The 22,246-nt window shown below is 41.7% G+C and overlaps 2 protein-coding genes across 5 annotated transcripts in view; both read left to right on the top strand.

The window, feature by feature from the left end:
- PTPRG (protein tyrosine phosphatase, receptor type G) overlaps positions 1-22,246 on the top strand; it is a 772,648-nt gene that overhangs the window by 162,390 nt on the left and 588,012 nt on the right. The window lies entirely within an intron of this gene.
- LOC102181343 (60S ribosomal protein L22-like 1) lies at positions 11,974-12,501 on the top strand. The gene has a single exon (XM_005695767.3). The coding sequence runs from the start codon at positions 12,013-12,015 to the stop codon at positions 12,379-12,381; it is 369 nt and encodes a 122-aa protein (XP_005695824.1). The 5' UTR covers positions 11,974-12,012; the 3' UTR covers positions 12,382-12,501.

Raw genomic sequence — 22,246 nt, 5'->3', positions numbered from 1 at the left:
GCTTTTACATTCGAAAAATACCTAATTTTCATATTACATAAATCATATATGTGTATTGTTAGACAATCTGTGTGTTTCTTCCACTTAATATATCTTTGAAATTTCAGAGGTCACTCTGTAAATAGTGTCCACATCTTTCTTAACTGCCGCATTTTATTCTACAGTATAGCTATTCCATGATTTATAGAGCACATAGCTGTTCAGAGTTGTATGTTACAAATAATGGTGCAGTAAAAGATTGACTTAGTAAATGCATCTTTGTGCACCTTGTATTTTTATCTGTGATTAAACATACAGCAGATGAGCAGTTATTGCTGCTGCTACTGCTGCTAAGTGCTTCAGTCGTGTCCGACTCTGTGCGACCCCATAGACGGCAGCCCACCAGGCTCCCCGTCCCTGGGATCCTCCAGGCAAGAACACTGGAGTGGGTTGCCATTTCCTTCTCCAATGCATGAAAATGAAAAGTGAAAGTGAAGTCGCTCAGTTGTGTCCGACTCTTAGCGACCCCATGGACTGCAGCCCACCAGGCTCTTCCATCCATGGGATTCTCCAGGCAAGAGTACTGGAGTGGGGTGCCATTGCCTTCTCTGGAGCTGTTATTAGGGGTATTTAAAAATTTTTAATGTATATTATACCTCCTCCAAAATGCTATGTCACCTTGTTATTTCCATCAGCGATGACTGAGAAGACCATACTCCTTTCTCTTATTCTAGCCAAATGGTGATCAAAGTTTGTTATAAAATATTGAGTCACTGGGGTGTGGTGACTTGAATATTGTTGATCTGTAAGAATGAGGCGAGTGTTGTGGTTAGGTCATCACTTGAGCAGTGACCACCTCCCGCCACCTCCAGGAGTGGCTGTGTATCTCCAGTGACACTTTCACACCCTAACAGGTAGACTGTTAATTCACCAAAACCTTGCTTTGTTGGATCTTTCCTAATGAGCTGGCTCTTAATTAAATGGAGCCGTCTGTTAAGTTTAAATCACAACAGAAACCAGTCTGAGTTTCTTAAAATGTTTTGGAAACATACTATTTTTCATGTGGTTTCTTCTAAATTGCGTTTGAGGGCCTTGCCCTAAGAATAAGAATCATACTTTGTGATAATTTTAGAAAGTGTCACAAAGTCTGGCCAGTTTGGATTCTAAATCTGTCAGAGAAAATAAACACCCGTGGTGAGACCATAGTAAAAACAAAGTAGAAGGTAGGTTATTTCCTCAATAAGCCAGTGGATGGCTGGGCTGTTCTTGTTTCCATTTAGTGTTTTACTCTTTTCTGCAGCCTGATGGAGTCAGAGCTATCATGTTTCCCACTTTGCAGGTGAGTCCACCGAGGCAGACAGGAAGCAGCCTGCATGCTGGGGATACAGTTAGTAAGGGGTAAGCCAGACAAATGCATGCGATGAAAGTCTGCCTAATTCCAGTTCCTGACCAGGGATCAACAAATGTGACCCACCACCTGCTTTTGCACAGCCCACCAACTAGGAATGGGCTTTATATTTTTAAATGGTTGCATTTTAAGGGATTAAATAAATGCCTACATTGTCTTGATTTTGTCTCTTGTCCCGTAGAGCCTAAGATGTTTAATATTTAGCCCTTTACATGAAAATTTTGCAATTTCTTCTCTTGACTATTAGTCCTTAACTACCTAAGACTGAAAAGAAATACCTTCACTCAAGTGGGGAAGTTGGCTAGGCTAGTGGTTCTCAAATATTAGCATGGGTCAGAAGCACGTGGTGGGTATGGGGTGAGTTCTAACACAGATTTCTGGGCCTGTCCCTGAGATCTGCAGTGGGACTGCAGAAGTGGCATTCTAACCGTTTCCCAGGGGGTTGGACTCTGCTGGGCCTGGACCACACTAGAAGCAATAAGCAAGGGGGACGGAGTGGAGTTAGGGATATCGGCCGTGGAACTGTGAGAGGGTCTCAGCCCAGTTATTTGCAATTGTAGCCCCTCCAAATTAGGGCCCGAGGCTTGTAGACCGACAAAATGTACATTCAGCAAAGAAGGCTTCTGTGTTGAGGAGGAAGAAATTTAACCTGTGTTGGCAACAGCTGTCTGAAAGTGGAGATAGAGCTTCAGAACGTCAACTTTTTCATTCATTTAATCGTAAATATTGAAGGTATATTTAAACATCTTATTTAAGCTTCAGAACTTCAACTTTTTCATTCATTTAATCGTAAATAATGAAGATATATTTAAACACCTTATTTAAGTGATAATTGGTATCAATTAACTGATAATTTGCTATTTACTCTGCTCTGTACAGAACTTTTATAATAATCCTATGAAGTTAGATGATAGTGTCGTCCCTTTAAAAGTAAGGAAGGACTTCCCTGGTGGTCTGCTGGTTAGGACTCTGTGTTTTCACTACTGAAGACGTTGGTTCGAGCACTGGTCAGGGAACTATGATCTCACAAGCCATGGGGTGCGGCCAATATAAGATGTAAGAAGGAACTTCCTGTCACAGTTGTGTGGCAAGTGGCCACAAATAGTTTAGACTCTTGTCTACGATACAGCTTCCTCCCCTGCATTCACCCTCCACCATGGCTACCACATGAGAACCCTATCTATCTCTTTTAGCTTACAAAAATGTTGTTCTGGAGGGTAAAAGGGCCCATTTGGCAAAATGTTGTTAGTATTATCCTTTTCTTAGAAAAAGCTTCTGTGACTACGGTAACTGTCATAATTATTTTTAAAACTTTGAATTATGGAAAACTCTTTACTAAGAGAAAATACACCATTCACTCACAGTTTGCAGATGTGACTGTGTTGTCACTGTTTGTGTGGTCAGGCCACTCATGATGGCTGTTCTCTTGCTCTCTGTCCATCCGTGGCCCACCCAGTGTCTGCTTCACCTCTGTCTTACACGCTTGATTGACCTTCCTGGGTACCTGCCACAGACCCCAGCTGGTGATTGTTCTTATCAAAGGGGTGGTGAGCTGCACGCTTCCTTACTGGTTTCCCTGGTAACTAAGGAGCCCACCTGAAGTCAATGTCAGTTCCCTTCTAACTGGTAATCCAGCCTCCCCCTCCATCCCTCTGGGAGAGAAGACTGCCTCCATGTTCCCGCTGCTGTCTTGCACGAGGTGAGGTGTCGGTTAGACGTGTAAGCTTCCACATTCATTTAACTCCTTATGTTGCTGTTGCTGACTCTGGGCTCTTTTTTTTGATCTTGAAGCTGGGCTAGCTAGGGCAGGACTTGTAGGCCTGTGGGGTGCAGCCCAACACAGTTGTTTAAAAGATTTTTCTTTTTTAAAGAGTTAACACTAGAGAATTGTTAAATCCCTAAACATCTTTTCTCTTTCCTTTCCTACCCAAAATGATACCTGGTTTTGTGTATGCCTATTTACAGATAACTAGCCCCTCAGTCCGGAGAAGGCAATGGCAATTCACTCCAGTACTTTTGCCTGGAAATCCCGTGGACGGAGGAGCGTGGTAGGCTGCAGTCCATGGGGTCGCTAGGAGCAATTTCACTTTCACTTTTCACTTTTATGCACTGGAGAAGGAAATGGCAACCCACTCCAGTGTTCTTGCCTGGAGAATCCCAGGGACGGGGGAGCCTGGTGGGCTGCCGTCTGTGGGGTTGCACACGACTGAAGCGAGTTAGCAGCAGCAGCAGCAGCAGCCCCTCGGTCATGTCTGCCTCTTTGCAACCCCGCGGACTGTAGCCCAGGCCAGAATATTGGAGTGGCCCTTTCCGTTCTCCAGGGGACCTTCCCAACTCAGGGGTTGAACCCATGTCTTCCTCATTGCAGGCAGATTATGTACTGTCTGAGCCACTAGGGAGATACTTATATATGTAGCAAAACTAAAATGCAAGGGAAGTCATATGCTTCAGCATACGACTTTAGAGTTGGTTGTGTGTTGACAATTTATTGAGTAAGTACTCTTGAGAAATTAGATGAGTCATGTTTTCTGATGTTCTGGGGATTTGAGGCCAGTGTATTTACAATCTTATACCAACTTCAGGAATTCCTGTCTGGCACCACAGATCCCCCTCTTTCATAATAATATTTGACTGTTTGGATTTTGTGGTGTCTTGCAAAGTCCTAGAATGCATGTCTTTGGTTTTCGGATCTTTAAGTTCTTATCAGAATTTTGATAGATCCTTTGAAGCAACAAATATTTTGACTCTGTGGGTTCCAGGCATTTTGCCAGACTGGGGAGGATACTGGAAAGAGTGAGAGAGATGACTAACCCTCCCCCATCGAGCCTATATTCAGGTGTTTACAGTTCTCTTCTTTGTTCCTCCAATTTATTGTAGTATGAGTTTTCTAGAAATTAGTAATGAAAGTGTATTAGTCGCTCAGTTGTGTCCGACTCTGTAGCCCCTCCAGACTCCTCTGTCCGTAGAATTCCTTTAGCCCAGGAATACTGGAGTGCGTAGCCGTTCAGCAGTACTTACAATCATTTCTGTGTGTGGCAGGCAGTGTCCCAGTTTTTGGTTCATAGAAGGTGGTCACCTTATCTATTATGTGGTAATGAGGCATCTACGCTCTTACTAAATGCCTTGCAAAAGTTATGTGCCCATTTCCCTTTGTTATTAGACATTGTGCTAATTGCATGGGTGATTTAAATGTTAAAAAGGCATTAAAGCATTTGTTGTAATAATTAACAAAGGATTGGTAGGTTACAAATGAATGATAATGCCATATTTTTAAAATACAGCATTATGTATCTCTGGAAAGTGGGATATGTTATGAAACATTAATATTCAAATGAGAGATTTGAACTGAATGCTCTCTAAAATCCTTTCCAGTAAGTTCTTTCTGGTGTTTGAAAGTAAGAGCTCCACATGAATGGTGTCACACTTCTGAAAACCTCAAGGAGAGGCCACAGCCTGCCTTTTGAACCTTGGATAGTGGTCTAGAGATTGCTGATTCTCTTCTTTCTCAGAAATAGAAACTCTTTGGAACACAAAGCTACATGGACTAAAGACCAGACTTCTGCTGTGGTAATTACATGTGATTTTAATTTTGCTTTATTTGAATATAAGTAGAAATAACATGCAGTTTCCAGAAAGTTTCCTTAAAGGGAAGGAGGCAAGTCCTCCATATCTTCTTCTTTGCTGTTGGCTGGAATGTGGACATGATGGCTGGATATTGAGCAGTTTCTTAGGACCTTGAGGTTGGTATTTCAGGCAGAGTCACAAGATAGCAGTACAGGCGAGGCTGTATACACAATTCCACAGTGTTCTTGCAGAAGGGCCTCTGGCTGAGAAGTTGATTAAGGGCCTGAAGTTCATCCCAGGCTCTGCTTCTCAAGGAGTGCACATGGGGAAAGGTTGGGCCTTCTCCTTTATACAAAAAGATCATGTGCTTAAAAATCTATGTACCTACAGGACTACTTTCAACTGGAGGGGTGCCTTTTTTCCAATTTATTCAGAGGTACCACAGGAGCCCTCTTACTATGGAGCGCCGCCTCATCTCCAGACCACCCTGTATGCCATTAATGGTAGACAGTAGTAACCCTGAGCTTGTTTAGCCTTTCTTGGATCATTGCATGGACATAGGAGCCCGGCGGGCTACAGTCCATGGGTTCGCAAAGAATCGGATACGACTGAGCAGCTGAGCAGCATCAGCTTGTTCAGCCACTTTGTTTTGACATTTTCATTACTGGTGAAAGTGAAAGTAGCTCAGTCGCGTCTGACTCTTTGCGACTCCGTGGAATTCTCCAGGCCAGAATACTGGAGTGGAGAGCTGTTCCCTTCTCCAGCGGATCTTCCCGACCTGGGAATCGAACCAGAGTCTCCTGCACTGCAGGCAGATTCCTTACCAGCTGAGCTACCAGGGAAGCCCATTAGTGGTAGTTGGACCTCAATCTGGTCAATAGATCACTGACTTTTTCTTTGATTTTGCGGGGGGGGTCTGTGTTTTGCTGATGTGTGAACAAAAGACACCACCTCTGGGCAATGTATGTTGATAGAAGTTGCTTTTTTTTTTTTTTTAATGGGGATTATAACTGCTTTACAATGTTGTGTTAGTTTCTGCTGTGAACCATGTGGATCAGCTAAATGTATACATGCCTCCTCTTCCTCTTGAACCTCCCTCCCACACCTCTAGGCCATCACAGAGCACCAAGCTTAACTCCCTGTGCTCCATCCATCCACAGTTCCACAAATGACCCAGTTCCATTCCTTTTTATGGCTGAGTACTATTCCATTGTATATACGTACCACATTTTTATCCATTCATTTGTCAGTGGGCATTTGGGTGGCTGATTGAAGTGCTTTGCAAGGTTATCAAGAGCCCACAGGATAGAGAGGCAGCTGAAATAATCAACACTGGCTGTGGGCTGGGAGCAAAGAAGTTAGGGGAGGTTAGGAACTGAGTGCTGAAGGTTGGCGCCTGCAGGGCTGGGAGTCTGGTCAGAGGCGCAGCTCCTGTTGTCTGGGACAGTGAAGTACAGCCTGGCCTTTTCTCCTTCAGGAGCTCGTTCTTGATTCAGAGCTGCCATGAGAGCAGGGTGTCCATGTGTCAAGGTGTGCATCACGTGTCCTGGCTCTTTCCCTCTAGCTCTGTACTGGGCACATGCTCATCTGGGTCAACTATATATATAACTATATACCTACAGTGAAGGGCATGTACTTTCCCCAAAAAGAATTGAAGTTGCTGCTGAGCTGGGGGATGGATGATGAGTATCAAAAAGAAATAAAAGGCAAAAAGAAGAGAAAGAAGTAAAAGAAGATAGTGACAGTACGTGACCACACCACCATGCAATCTGTAAAGCAATGGAATGTGCACTAATTTCCCACCAAGGGTCTACTTTTCAGTATTTAATTTCCCACCCTCAGGAAGTGAGTGCTGAGTCTCTTTCTGTGTTCCTGTGTGATTGCCTGCTGTGCACAGCGTGCTGTGTCAGATACGAGGGGGATATGATGACGTAACAGATGGAGAGGGTCCTCCCTGCGGTGATGTAGCCCTGGGCTCCCTAATATGCATTACGTAGTGGCATCTCATGGATGGAGGGAAACTGTTACATGTAGGATGGATAGACAACAGGGTCCTTGCATATTCAGTATCCTGTGATAAACCATAATGGAAAAGAATATTTTAAAAGAATACATATATGTATGATGGAGTTACTTTGCTGTACATAAGAAATTAACACAACATTGTGATTCTACCATATACAATAAAATGAAAAAGCAGAATCACATGGAAACTGAGGAAATGGCTTTGCTGTCTTTGCTCCACTGCCACCTGCCACTCCCCTTCCCTTTAGAACTCTTTGGGGAATGGTTTGTTTGCTCTTTTCCCAGAAAAGGGGCTTTAGTCTCAACTCGTAAGAATCTAATGTCATCTTGAGCCCTGCGGAGGTATGTTTCTGGCCTCTGAAGTGCTATTTTGTGATAATTTTATGGTTTTTCTTTATGAATAATTTACCCGCAGAGTCCTAATATCTTTGGAAGCCAGTGAATTTTGGTGTTTATCAAGGAAATGTCTCAACCTGAAGAGAGAAATCAATTTCTTATTACAAAGCAAAGCAGAACATATGAGGTCATCTACCCTATGGGAAAGCAGTATATTTTGTAAGCGTTATTTATTATTATTAAGTCAGGACCTCAAATTATTGTCCCTTCTTATAAAGACATTGTATGTTCATTAATCTCATTTGTGTTCTCACTGTTTACTCTCTATTTAGGATTATGAAGCATTTTATATTCACAGCATTTTAGGGCTGAAAGGCCATCTTGTGCTTAAACCATTTTGTAAAAATATTTGCCTAATCTTTTTATAAAAGTTCCCAAGAATGTTGACTCCATAACCTATCTTGGTGACTTCTTTGTCTCAAGCTCTTCTAGCCTTTGTTGCAAGAGATAAATGATACTCCTGTCCAATATTCATAAATGTTTCTTGAAATCAAGTGTTGTAAGAAGTTTTTATGCCTCTTAAACAGTCCAGTGTAGCTATTTTCTCTTCCTCCTATTATTCATCTCTGAACGCCCAAAGGAAAGTGAAATAGTAGCAGTAGTAATAGTCATGGTTACAACTTACTGTCTCCTAAGCAATGCATAACACTGATCATGGCCCAGTGAGATATAGTCTGTTGTTATTTCCATTTTATGGATGAGGAAACTAGGACCCAAGTTCCCTGGACCAAAGGTAAGAAGACCCAGAACTTGAGAGACCTCTGCCTCAAAACTAGTTCTCAGTTCAGTTCAGTTCAGTCGCTCAGTCGTGTCCGACTCTTTGCGACCCCATGAATCGCAGCACGCCAGGCCTCCCTGTCCATCACCAACTCCCGGAGTTCACTCAGACTCAGTGCATCGAGTCCGTGATGCCATCCAGCCATCTCATCCTCTGTCGTCCCCTTCTCCTCCTGCCCCCAATCCCTCCCAGCATCAGAGTCTTTTCAAATGAGTCAACTCTTCGCATGAGGTGGCCAAAGTACTGGAGCTTCAGCTTTAGCATCATTCCTTACAAAGAAATCCCAGGGCTGATCTCCTTCAGAATGGACTGGTTGGATCTCCTTGCAGTCCAAGGGACTCTCAAGAGTCTTCTCCAATACCACAGTTCAAAACCATCAATTCTTTGTTGCTCAGCCTTCTTCACAGTCAAACTCTCACATCCATACATGACTGTTGGAAAAACCATAGCCTTGACTAGGCGGACCTTAGCCGGCAGAGTAATGTCTCCGCTTTTGAATATACTATCTAGGTTGGTCAGAACTTTTCTTCCAAGGAGCAAGCATCTTTCAATTTCATGGCTGCAGTCACCATCTGCAGTGATTTTGGAGCCCAAAAAATAAAGTCTGACACTGTTTCCACTGTTTCCCCATCTATTTCCCATGAAGTGATGGGACCGGATGCCATGATCTTCGTTTTTTGAATGTTGAGCTTTAAGCCAACTTTTTCCCTCTCCTCTTTCACTTTCATCAAGAGGCTTTTTAGTTCCTCTTCACTTTCTGCCATAAGGGTGGTGTCATCTGCATATCTGAGGTTATTGATATTTCTCCTGGCATTCTTGATTCCAGCTTGTGTTTCTTCCAGTCCAGCGTTTCTCACGATGTACTCTGCATAGAAGTTAAATAAACAGGGTGACAATATACAGCCTTGACGTACTCCTTTTCCTATTTGGAACCAGTCTGTTGTTCCATGTCCAGTTCTAACTGTTGCTTCCTGGCCTGCATACAGATTTCTCAAGAGGCAGGTCAGGTAGTCTGGTATTCCCATCTCCTTCAGAATTTTCCACAGTTTATTGTGATCCACACAGTCAAAGGCTTTGGCATAGTCAATAAAGCAGAAATAGGTGTTTTTCTGGAACTCTCTTGCTTTTTCCATGATCCAGCGGATGTTGGCAATTGGATCTCTGGTTCCTCTGCCTTTTCTAAAACCAGCTTGAACATCTGGAAGTTCACAGTTCACGTATTGCTGAAGCCTGACTTGGAGAATTTTGAGCATTACTTTACTAGCATGTGAGATGAGTGCAATTGTGCGGTAGTTTGAGCATTCTTTGGCATTGCCTTTCTTTTGGATTGGAATGAAAACTGCCCTTTTCCAGTCCTGTGGCCACTGCTGAGTTTTCCAAATTTGCTGGCATATTGAGTACAGCACTTTCACAGCATCATCTTTCAGGATTTGAAATAGCTCAACTGGAATTCCATCAAGGTAAATCAAAATCACTCCTCTTTCTCATGAACAGTAAATTGTTACATACTTTACTTTTATGCTTGAAGGAGAAACATGCCTGTTATTGTAGGAAGTGGTTTGTAATTTTTTATAGGTATTAGAATATATTAAAGCTCTTGTTTGAATCAAAACACAATTCATAAAAAAGTAAGGCTCAGAGAACCATAACAGATTGATAAACTTCTTCATTTTCTTACTGTTTGTGTATTACATTCAGGGAAGAGTTTGTTAATGACGTTAGTTATTTTATTAAAAGATTCCTTTTGTATTCTTAACTGTGCTTCACTTTAGCCCTCTGCAATGGTGGGTGTAGAAATGAATGGCAAAATGTCATGTAGGTTCTTACTGTGTGCTGGGAAAGGCAGGATTCCACATGTCATATCCGCTTTAATGCATTTTCGGTTTTAGTGAGTTAAAATCGTGTGATGTCTTGATACCACCCTTTAGCTTTTAAATCCTGGGCATTTTTATATTTTTTATGAAGATTGAAATGGAAAGCAGGGAAGATGGAAATTTTGCCAGTATCTCTGTTGCTCAGAAAGAAATCAGAAAAATTGGGTGTGTCCTGAATAGGAGCTTGGGGACGAGATTCGTGCTTAGTAACTTTTCTTTGGCAGCTAGAAACCAGGTCCTTCGGAAGACAGAGGGCAATGACGTGGCTCAGAGATTTCTAGGACAGCTTGATGACCTTGCCTAGGAGAGCTGGATTTTCTTTTTTCTTTTCTTTCTTTTAAAAGGCTGCATGGCCCAGCATGTAGGATCTTAGTTCCCCCACTGGGGATTGATCGTGCACCCCCTGCAGTGAAAGTGACCAGTTGTAACCGCTGGACCCCCAGGGAAGTCCTGAAAGCTGGAGTTTGCAGCAAGGTTTTGATGTCCTTTTGGCCCGCTGCTCTGTCCCTCTCATCCTGGTCCATTTGTAATAGAAACATGGAATTCAATACTATTGACTGGGAGCAGTTGTTGAATTGTGATGTGTGCAGTTAATTTGAAGCCTGGGTCTTATAAGTTGAATGGGGATAAATAATCAACATTGAATGCTTACCTGTTACAGCTTTATTGGTTTTATAAATTGTCCCTAGTGAGCCCTCCTAAATGGTGCAGACAGATACCAGCCATCAACCTGGCTTTACTGAAAATTCTAGAAATCCCTAAGCCTCATTTTAGGCAAAGATCTCTGTTTTAACTCTTGTAAAATCTTTCACTAACGGCATGGATTCCATATATGTACTGTTATGTTGCTTTGCCTGCTGTTCAACCATAAAATCTTACCATGGAGAGAGACCAAGGGCAATTGAGTACGACTCATACACACTTTGGGAAAAGAATTTCTTTGTTCACTGGTGTTGTATGTGACACTGGTGTTGTACATGAAAGTATAATCGAGGCAAGACTCTTGAATTAAAAGGAAAAGAGTCCCAGAGTTCTCAAGCATTCATCAAGGGGCCTTGACCTTGGAGTTGTGGGGGTGACTGAGGTATGGAGGCCTTTTCTTACGAAAGCTGCTGGGGAGTGGTGTCCTCAAGAGCTCATGTCCTTTATGCTTCGTGGTTGCTATAGGCTCTTCTAGGTCTGTGTGATCCAGTTGTGGTGCACCCTGAGGTCAGGGCTTTGGTGGCAGGCTTGGTGTAGTGGTCAAGAAAGGGAACCACAGAGAGGTGCAATAAATCTCTACAGTGGTCCGTCTTTCTCCATTTTGTTTCCTTACCCTTTTAATCTTCTTCTCATGCCATTTTCTCTTCAGAGTTGTTGTGTGTTCATCAAGTCTTATTTCTGAACTGAGTCTGTGTGTGAGGCTTGGGGAAGGTGGAGCTAACAATTGAATTTCTCTTGATCATCACTTTTTTAGGGAAAAAAAAAAAAACACAAACTTAATTTATTTATGATCATGCTGGATCTTAGTTGAGGCACACAGGATCTTTAGTTGTGGCATATGGTATCTAGTCCCCTAACCAGAGATCGAACCAGACCTCCTGTACTGGGAGCATGGAGGCTTAGCCAGTGGACCACCAGGGAAAACCCTTTCTGATCATCACTTTAATGGATCTTTATTGAATAATGACAGAAAAGTGTTATGCGGGCAGGGAGAGCAGCAAGTTCTTTTCTTTTTGCTTCTCTTCTCTCTTGCATTCCTTCAAAAACTCCAAGATGTCTGTTGCTTCTTCATTATTGCAGTGCGTCTCCATTGGGGGTGATTTTGTACTCAGGGTACATTTGGTGATGTCGGGAGACATTCTGGGTTGTTGTATCTCAGGGGGAGGGGCATGCTAAATCTAATGCTTCAAGGCTATCAATGCTGCTTAACATCCCACAACACCCAGGACAGTCCCCAATGAAATATTAGCCTACCTCGCTCTCTCATCGCGCGGCAAGCCTTCAAGATGGCGCCGAAGAAAGACAAGAAGCCTAAGAAGTCAACCTGGAAGTTTAATTTGGATCTTACTCATCCAGTAGAAGATGGAATTTTTGATTCTGGAAATTTTGAACAATTTCTGCGGGAAAAGGTTAAAGTGAATGGAAAAACTGGAAATCTTGGGAATGTCGTTCACATTGAACGCTTCAAGAATAAAATCATAGTCGTTTCTGAGAAACAGTTCTCTAAAAGGTATTTGAAGTACCTTACAAAGAAATACCTTAAAAAGAACAATCTTCGTGATTGGCTTCGTGTGGTTGCATCTGACAAGGAGACTTACGAGCTTCGTTACTTCCAGATTAGTCAAGATGAAGATGAATCTGAGTCTGAGGACTAGATCTTGCCATCCTTCATAGGGCTTTGCTTGTTAATAAAACTAATTAAGCATACAAAAGAAACATCTTGAAATGGACCTTCAGGCTATCAGTGAATAAAAAACATTACTCTGTATGTTAAACATTCATCTTTTATTTAAGTGTATGCTGGTCATATGGTGCTGGTTTTCCTTTAATACTTTTTTATAATTTTATTGGAGTGTAGTTGATTTACAGTGTTGTGTTGGTTTCAGGTATATAGCAAAGTGAATGAGTTATACATATATATCCACTCATTCTTTTGTTATATAGACCATTACAGAGTACTGAGTGCAGTTCCCCGTGCTATAACAGCAGTTTTTTAGTTATATGATTTATGTATGCTAAGTTGCTTCAGTTGTGTCCAACTCTGCAAACGCATGGACTGTAGCCTGCCAGGCTCCTCTGTCCATGGGATTCTCCAGGCAAGAATACTGGAGTGGGTTGCCATTTCCTGCTGTCATCTGTTTTATGTGTAGTAGTGTATACATGCCAGTGTCAGTCTCCCAATGGATCCTTCTCCCCCCGTATCCCCTGGTAATCATAAGATTTCTGCATCTGATTTCTGTTTTGTAAATAAGCTTTCGTCCACCTCCCCCCCGCCCCCAAATATTTTGTATAAGTAATATTTAAATAGCTTATAGCTAGTGGAATTTCAGGATTTATCTAATGTACCAGTTTTACAGACGTTCTCAAGTTAAAAGTATATAGCAAAAACACAATTGGGTGTAACTATATAATAAAATATTTAGATTTGAAAAAAAAAAAAAAAAAGAAATATTAGCCTACCTCAAATGTCGTAAGTGCCCAAATCGAGAAGCCCTGCTATACTGACACATGTCTCTGGCCAACATATGGACCTGTCTTCCCTGGCACATGTTTCACTTGTTGGTTTATCTGTCTGAAGTATATCAAAATACATCAAACTGGTTTCCTAACCCAGTTTATCATGTTTGTTTTAATTTGGATTGCTAATCCTTTTCCTAGACAAGGCCAAACTAATCATTGACCCCAAAGAATCACAATTTCTAAATTAGTGGGATCAGAATTAGAGGTCTTACTCCTTGAGAGTCATGCGAATTGTGAATCATCTTCAACAATCCACAGTGAACTTCTCCAGCATATTATGGGTTAGTGAGTAAGAGGAGAGATTTGGCGTTTCCAATGCTAGTCCAGCTGGAAGCTGTCATCACTCGGGTTCATCACTTACGTGCCAAGCCATGGACTTTGTTACATTTCTGGTCTCGCTTGCCCCACACGGTTTGTTCCATTGGCCTTCCCTTGGCTCTTAACTTCCTCCAGGAAGCCTTCTTTTCTTCCTCAAGTTTAGAGTCATGCCTCCTCCCACGCATCTACCCTTTTGGTACCATGACTCTTGACTCCTTGGATCATGATGGCCTGTTGTCGACTTTGAGGGCCAGCCCCTGTTACCTAATTCCCTCCTGCCTGACACATAGTAGGGCCTCTGTAAATACTTGTGGAATGACTGAACGGAGGAAAACTGAAAGCTAGCAGTTTGCTTGGTTACAAAAAGAAGTGTAGAGGAAAAAAAAAAAAAAAAACTCAGAACCAGAAAACATGTGCTTTGGTGTTGGTTCTCTGATTCTCACTAATCAGACAAGTGGATAAATAAGTGGGTTGAACGAAATGGTTCTGAATGGGGAGGCTTTGTGTTTCTCGTGAGCACTCTCTTGTGTCCAGTGCTGTCACAATGAAAGTTGATCTGCATTATTAAAAAGCAGAAGGATGTCTGTGTATCTGGAATCACAGCAAGCAGAGTATCGTTTAAACATCAACTCAGATCTTGTCGCTCCTCTGAGCGACACCCCTCTTCCAAGCGACAGTTCTTACCATGTGCGTCAAGCATCTATGCCGTCTGGTCCCCAGCCCCTCTTTGACTCCCCCGCTCCGGCCCTTACTTCTCCACCTCACTCTGCTCCAGCCACACTGGCCTCACTCACTGATCATCACAGGCCCCAAGCACCCTCCTACCTCAGTGTTTTGTAATTGCTTTTCCTTTGGCCTGGAATGATCTTTGCCAGTGAGACCTGCATGGCTTCTTCTGGACTACCTGTGGGTCTTTGTTTGGGTGTCCCATGTTGGGATTGAAGGCAAAAGGAGAAGAAGGTGGCAGGGGAGGACATGGTTGGATAGCATCACTGATTCAAGGAACATGAACTTGGGTGAACTCTGGGAGATGGTAAAGAACAGGAAGGCCTGACATGCTGCAGTCCATGGCGTCAGTTGCAAAGAGTCAGACACGACTCAGCCACTAAACAACAGCAAGCTGTGCTTGGAAGGCCTTCTCTGGCCACTCCATCTCAAATTACAGCCACTCCCCAGTTGTTTTATTTCCTCTCTCTGATGTGCTTTTATCCTCTGAGCTTCTTTTGGCATTCTATCTATTTAACTTATTTCTCTCTCTTCCTCTGTCCCCTCCACCTCCAACCTCCTTAGAGTACACATGTCATGATTCCATTCATTTTATTGAATGGCAGCAGGCAAATGTAAAAGTTTACATATTACAGTGAACTCAACACATGATCACAATCTGAATATACCCATATATATAACTAGCCACCAGTGACTCAGTGATAAAGAACCTGCCTGCCGATACGGGAGACACAGGTTTGATTCCTTGGTTGAGAAGATCCCCTGGAGAAGGAAATGGCAGCCCACTCCAGTATTGTTGTCTGGGAAATCCCATGGACAGAGGAGCCTGGCGGGCTTCAGTCTACAGGGTTCTGAAAGAGTTGGACATGACTTAGCCACTAAGCGACAGCAGCAGCACAGAAAGCCCCATTGATTCCTCTTTCTAGTCACTTCTTTCCATTTTAAGGGCTACTGCCATCCTGAACCCCTGGTAGGGACTTTTCACTGCTGTATCCATAGCACATGGTGGGCACAAAGTCAACACTAGCTGGGTTTATTAAAAGCACTGGGAGAGAAACCTGTATGTCTAGATTTCTAATGCTGGTCTCTAATTGTAAATTAATCTCAGTCATTGGAAAATGTAGTTAGAGGATTTTGAAGTATCTGTTTGCCAGACACTGGCTACTATGACTTAGCCTATTAGATGTGTCACTTGTTTCTGCTGTGTTGGCCTTGATTATTTAAGTATTTTACCTGTGATCTCTGTAAGTTCACTCTTCCTGCTCGTAGTTTTAATTTACTGTCTATTCTGTTTGCTAGGCACTTAATCAGACATCTCTCTGGTGATTGTCTTACAGGATTATTTAACTTCTTCTGGCCTTTCAACTACATTGTAAATTCAGCCAAGCGTAATAAATTTGTACCAAAACTTGCCCTCTGGTCTTGATTCTTTCCTAGCTGAAATTATTGCACATTTCTGTTCCTGGTTACTGGCCACTATCTGGGACTCTGGGAGTGTGGGTTTCTCTTCCAGTTGGATGCCTGCGTTAGGATTGCAGCTACTGTAGGTAGTGTCATCAGATTTGATTATACTGATAACCATTTGAGATGTGATAGTGAATTTCAGGATGCGGTGGCTTCTGAGAATTTTGCTTAGCGCTTCCTCTAAATGTATATGTGCCTGCAAACTCAAGAATCAGTACGTCACTAATGAGTGAAGTTATTGGGCCTTTATCCTGGCAAATAGCAAAGAAGTGTCCAGAGTTCCTCATGCAAAGCAACGTATCAACTGGCTGTGGGGCTTAACTGTCCACAGGATGGAATATCACGCAGTCATTAAAGATCAGAAAGAAAAGCAATATATTTTAGGACCAATTTTGTGTTCTCTTTTTTTAAAACCAAGTCCTGTGTACTTGATTCTCTTAATACTTACAGCACACTCCGCCCCCTCTCCGCCGCCAGCCCATAGGGCTGTCCTGTAAGCAAGACCCAAGTATCACTTAGAATGCTCTCAGCTGCAAGTCAGGAGAGACTCAACCCTTGAGCAGTGAGAAAATATAGAAAAATGTTACCATTCATACTGTATATCCAGAGGTGGTAGGTTTCCAGGTAATCAATGGCCAGCCACTGTTCATTGTGAATGCAGATGGTTTCCATCTTTCTGCTCTGCCATCTGTTTTTTCCCCAGAGGTGTTCTTTTCAAGGTGGCAAAATGGCGCTATAGAAAATCTGCCATCCAAACCCACAGATAGTGATGGGCCTAATGAGTTGAGATATAGGGCAGCCTCTTTGAAGCTCACAGCTGAGTGGTGGAGGATGGACTCAGGCCAGTGAACCTGGGTTCTGACCTGGAGGAGGAAGAGGGGTGAGGAAGGTGGGGGACACATGGGCCTTCATCCCACTTGCTGGGATGAGAATTGGGCATTTGGAGCATTTTTTTTTTTGAGTGAACTCAAAAAGTGAAGAGTGAACAACTTCAGAATGAACCTGTTAGTGTAATAGTGTGATTGGGGAATTAATAATAGTAAATTCTTTAATATCTATTTTGGTTAAAATTTAAAACTTAGATGTCTTAAAAAAAGGATTTAGTTTGCTATCTGGCACACAGATTCTTAGTATGTTAAGTGTGTGAAGGTGCTAGCCTGCAGATAGTAGCATTGTTTTAATTTAAATGATCTGGGGGATAGAAATGGGAATTTAAAGATTTGGGGAGAGGGTTCATGGTACATTTTGAGGAGAACAAGAAAAATGAAAACTCTCATGGTCTCACTGGTCCCCAACATACATTTTGCCTGATATGATTTCCTTACTTCCATGTGGAGTTATCAAAATCGGTTGGTTAAAAAGCAAAAAGTGTGGCCCTCGTTAGATGATCTGTCAGGAGTGTTCACACGCTAAACACAAAAGCATTCAGTTTTGAAATCACTGCAGGTTTACAGAACAGTGTAAAAACAGTACAGAGAGCTTACGTGTCTTCCTTACCAGGTTTCGTCCATTGGTTCAATCGTACATGATTATAGTTAAGTATCAAAAAGAGGAATTTGACCTTGGTACAAGGTGTGTGTCTAGTTCTCTGCTATTTTATCAGTGCAGATTGCTGTAACCATTGCTGGAATAAGATACAGAATGATTTCATCATCACAGAGATCTTCTTTCCATCCATTTATAAGCACACAGTTGTCCTCCCCACCATCCCCAGTCCACTAATCTGCTTTATGTCCGGAAGGCAGCTATGCTCACCACTATACCACCGATGTCTGTGTTTGTAGTTCTGCGTGGTTTTGTCATTTTGAGAATGTTTAACACGTCTGGAATCGTATAGAAGGGACCTTTTGAAATTGGCTTTCGTCACTCAGCATAATATCCCCGATCACCTTCCAGGTTGTTGTGGGCAGTGATTTTTGAGCAGTATTCCTTCATGTGGATATACCCAAGTTTGTATAAACATTCACCTTTTACAGAAGATTATTTTTATTTTTTATTTTTTGCCTAATTCCTGGTGGCTTCTGCACAAAGTCAATTATTAATAGGTGCATACTGATGTTTGTGGACATTAATTTTCACTTTTCTGGCCTAAATACACAACTACAAATGGTAAATATATTTATTTATATTTTAACAAAACTGGGAAACTGTTTTCTAACAATACCTGGACCATCCCATATCCCCACCTGCTGTGCGTGAGAGGTCTGTGGTTCCTGCATCCCCACCAGCTCTCAGAGTTGTCACTGTTTTTCATTTTAGCTTTTCCAGTAGGTATGCAGTGGTATCTCATCATGGCTGTAATTTGCATTTCCCTTATGGCTAATGGCATTGAATATCCTTTCATGCGCTCATTTGCTATCCTCTGGTGAAATATCTCTTTGCGTCCCTTGCTCACTTTCTAATTGGATTTTTTTTTTTTTTTATCCTATTGGGTCTTGAGTGTCTGTATACATCCTCCAGATACTAGTCCCTTGTTGTATGTGGTTTGCAAAATATTTTTTATCTATCTGTTACCTGTCCCCTCATCCTTTCCACAAGCCCCTTAGTAGAGCAGATGCTCTTAATTAATATTGAGGAAGGTTAACTTACTCATTTCTTTGAAGCCTACTTTTGGTATCATATCTAAGAACTCTTCACTAAGCCCCAGGTCCAGAAGATCATCTCTTATTCTACCCCCTAAAAAGTTTTATATTTTTATATCTAATGTTGAAATTTATGATCTGTTTTGAGTTAATATTCATACAAAGTATGAAATTTAGGTCAGTGTGATGCTTCTTTTTGTTCCACTTTCTCCTCCCTTTTCTTCCTTTCCTTCCTCCTCCTCCTCAGTTCTTCCGCCTCCTGTTTTCCTTTATCATATGCACATCTAGTTTATTTAATGTTATTTTTTGAAAAAGACTGTGCCTCCTATATTGAATTACTTTTGCTTCTTTGTCAAAAACCATTGACTGCACGGTGCTGGTCTCTCTATGGGTTCTCTTTTCTGTTCCATTGATCTATATGTCTCTCTGTCTACTAATACCTCAGTATTGATTACTATGGCTGTGTAACCAGTCTTAAACTTGAGTGGACAGATTTCTCACACGTTTCTCCCCTCCGATGATTATAGTCTCTTTTGAAGATTTGATTCTCTGTCCTCCACCGTTTGTTGTTGTTGCCTGGATTGATCACTGTGATCAGCGCAGATGACTTCCGTGTGTCGGTCCCCCCAACCTCCCAGAAAGTCCTGACTTTAACGTGGCATATTTCATCCTGAGGGTTACTTCCAATGGATTAGTGATGTCTGCTTACAGTCTGGGACACTTTGTTCTCTTTCTGGAATCCAGTTGTGCTGTGAAATGTGAGCACTGCCTGCCTTGCGTTTAGGATGGGCTCATGGAAGAGGCAACGCTGGGTGTTTGCCTTCTTGGTATCAAATAAGGCACTGTTGGATCTCAGCTGGAGAGGAGCCAAAAGTTTATGACTGTGGCTGAGGTGGGTGGTGGAGGGCAGGCCTTGCCCACACATTTAATCTAACCTAAATATTTCCAGTGAATCATCCTCCTCTATGACCTTGTAACATAAATCTGAGAGGAGCTGTAGTTCTTATCTTCAAACTGCAGCCAAGTTTCATTACTGCGGCTTATGTGTCGTGGCTTTGTCTTCTGGGCATCTGGTTGTCCTTCTGTCTGCTGTTTAAAATCCCTTTCAGGTGAAAGGCTCTCTTGATTTCTGACTTGATGTTTTTACCCCCACCCCCACCATGGGTAGAGGTGTACATGGATTAATGGTTAAAAACCATTCATTGTTAGAGTATAGCAAGAAAAGTTGGATGAGTAATTTTAATGGAATGTACTATCTGATCTCATTTGTGTTAAGGGTTTTTGTATTGAAACTATACAACCATTAAATAGAAAGAACCATCATATTGCTAAGCATGATTGTAAGTAGACAGTTTTCTACTTGGGATGAATAAGATGTTTGTAAGACCATTTTATAATCTATTAAAGGCTAGTGGTTGAATTCTGTTGTCTATAAATTAGGATTGTTCATATTTATTTGCATGGCTAGAAATCTTCTCTATTAGACAGTCTTATTTTCCTTGAGATTCTGATATGTTAAGGTGTTTCACATACTAAGATTGGGGTGTAAATTTTAATTTTAATTTTCTGTGGCATGTTTCTATTTACAGTAGTTTGGAAATGGAAGAGAGGAAAGAGGCACTTGGAGTCCTAGCTACTCAGAAAAGTGGTTTAAGGCATTGCAGTATCGAATTATTATATTAATTTAAAAAGTTAAAACCATGACTCTTACTCAAACAGAATTAACACATATAAAATTCAAATAGTTAATGAGATAGTAATATGGGCAAGCTGGTTGGAAGGGCATTTGGAAGCAGTATTTGTAGCTCACAGTGAAAATGTGATTGCTAGCTTTGATTCAATAGTAGTCAGTCTCCTACAGAGTTATAAAACCATAACCTGTTTCTCTTTCTTGAAACTGGTTCCCAATCTACAAGTTAATCTGTAACTTCACTGAGCCTGGTCTTTAATTGTAGTGAATAGCAAGTCAAACAATGATACCTTCCTGTAGAAATTGTAAATAATTTTGAGATGACTTTGTTAAATACAACTCCAGTGCCATTGAAAGGACATGCTGCATTCTCTTTACCTTATTTCCACGTTTGGGATAATTTTTTCTCATCAGCTGTTTGTGAGGCACTGTCACACCATGGAGACGGACAATGCCTGAGTTTTATTTACTTTACTCTAGTGTGGACGGCTAGTCCACCTGTCCTAAAGGTGAAGCCGTTTACAAGGTTGTAGTTGAACTGTTTGTGATATTTTCATTACTTTCCCCCTTTTCTGTTGACTACAGTACTTTCAGTCTTATCCCTATCCTCACTTCCTTCTTTCACTCTGTTAGGAAGCATTCATGTCTTTCCTGTTGACTTAGCTTATTCTTACTCTTAGAAGAATGGGTGATTGGAGAAGATTGAAGTATAGAGTCCTGAACAGTTTACTTACTATGCTGACCTGGACTTGGGCATGACTTTGTCATGTCTGTTTCACGTATGTTACCTTGAGCACATCAGTTAACCTCTAAACCTCTGTTTTGGTCATCTAAAATGGGTTGAACAGTGGTGCTTACTTTGTAGGGATATTCTGAGAATTGAAAGATGAAAGGATAAAAATGGTGCTTAGCACAGTAGTATGTGTTTGATTAAGATGATCTCTAAGTTAGCTGTATACAGACATACATATATGTATTTTGGGGAGTATCTTGTTTTATACACTAGATGTTCCCTAGAGGGTTTGCAAACTCACTCGCTTAAAAGCACCAGGGGGGCACACAGTAACTTAGTGAAAATAAGACACGGGAGCAGGAACAATTGGCCTCCCAGCTGAGGGAAGATTAGTGATTGGTGGGGACGCTGGTGGAGAGTCCTGAAACTGTGTCTTGGGCCAACTGTTGTCATATGGTTCTGTATGACTTGATATTAACGTTTTTAAACAGAGAAGTAGAGCTTGGATTGTCGCATGTCCTTTCCCTTTTGTAAATGCTGGAACTGATCGGCATACATGAAACACTGAACATTGTGTTCTGGGCTGTATGTAGTGGGCCATCAGTTTGCCATGTTTGTCTTTGGTTGCTTTAGATTATTCCACAAGGAAGGTAAAGTTGTTCACGGTAGACCATGTCACAATTTAAAGTGATCACAGCATTTTCCTAGTCTTCCTGCCTTTTTTTTTTATGAGACAGTTGTGTTTGGGTGGAGTCATGTGGCCCATGAGTGGTGGTACTTATAATTTTTATGAAAATAGGCTATATTTGTCCATATTCTTCCACTTTAGGAGTTATAAGGTTTAACACATACTCATTTTTGAAAGATTCGCCACACATTAAAAGAAAAAAAGGCATTGATTATTGAAACGGGTGGGAAAGAAACCAACATTGTAACAGTGGTTATGGTTATGTTTATTTTCTTTTTTATGGTTTTTAATGTACTCTCTTGTCTGTTTAATGTACTCTGCTCATTAATGTACTTTGCCTAATGTGCTTCTATGACAAATATTTATTGCTTTTATAATCAGAAAAAGCAATAAATGCTATTAAAAAAAGAATATATCATGGGAATGCCTTGACGTGTGATAATATGATTATTGATCAGTTTCATGGCCCCAAGATTGTTGCTAGAAAAGTAATGGTTCATTATTTCATTTGCTCCCTGAAAATGATGGTGCATCTTATTGTGCTATTTAGGTATGCTTAGATGGGTCTTCCTAGGCCTGTGGTGATTTTGTTGCTGGAATGGCTTTGTGGTTACCGTGGGGCATGTAAGTTGCTGGACCTGCTCCTGGGCAGCTGGCCTGCAAGGGGAGACCGTCTGTTTTGGCAGAGCCAAGGGCTGTCCTACTGGGCTGTAGCCCACCAACTGTTGCAGCCACAGTGCCTCAGCTGTTGTGCTTTTTTACACACTGTTATTAGCCGTGCAGACCTTTATGGTTCAAA

The sequence above is a fragment of the Capra hircus genome, chromosome 22, assembly GCF_001704415.2.
Source record: "Capra hircus breed San Clemente chromosome 22, ASM170441v1, whole genome shotgun sequence".
NCBI classification, from domain to species: domain Eukaryota; kingdom Metazoa; phylum Chordata; class Mammalia; order Artiodactyla; family Bovidae; genus Capra; species Capra hircus.
This window is presented reverse-complemented; position numbering and strand designations above follow the sequence as displayed.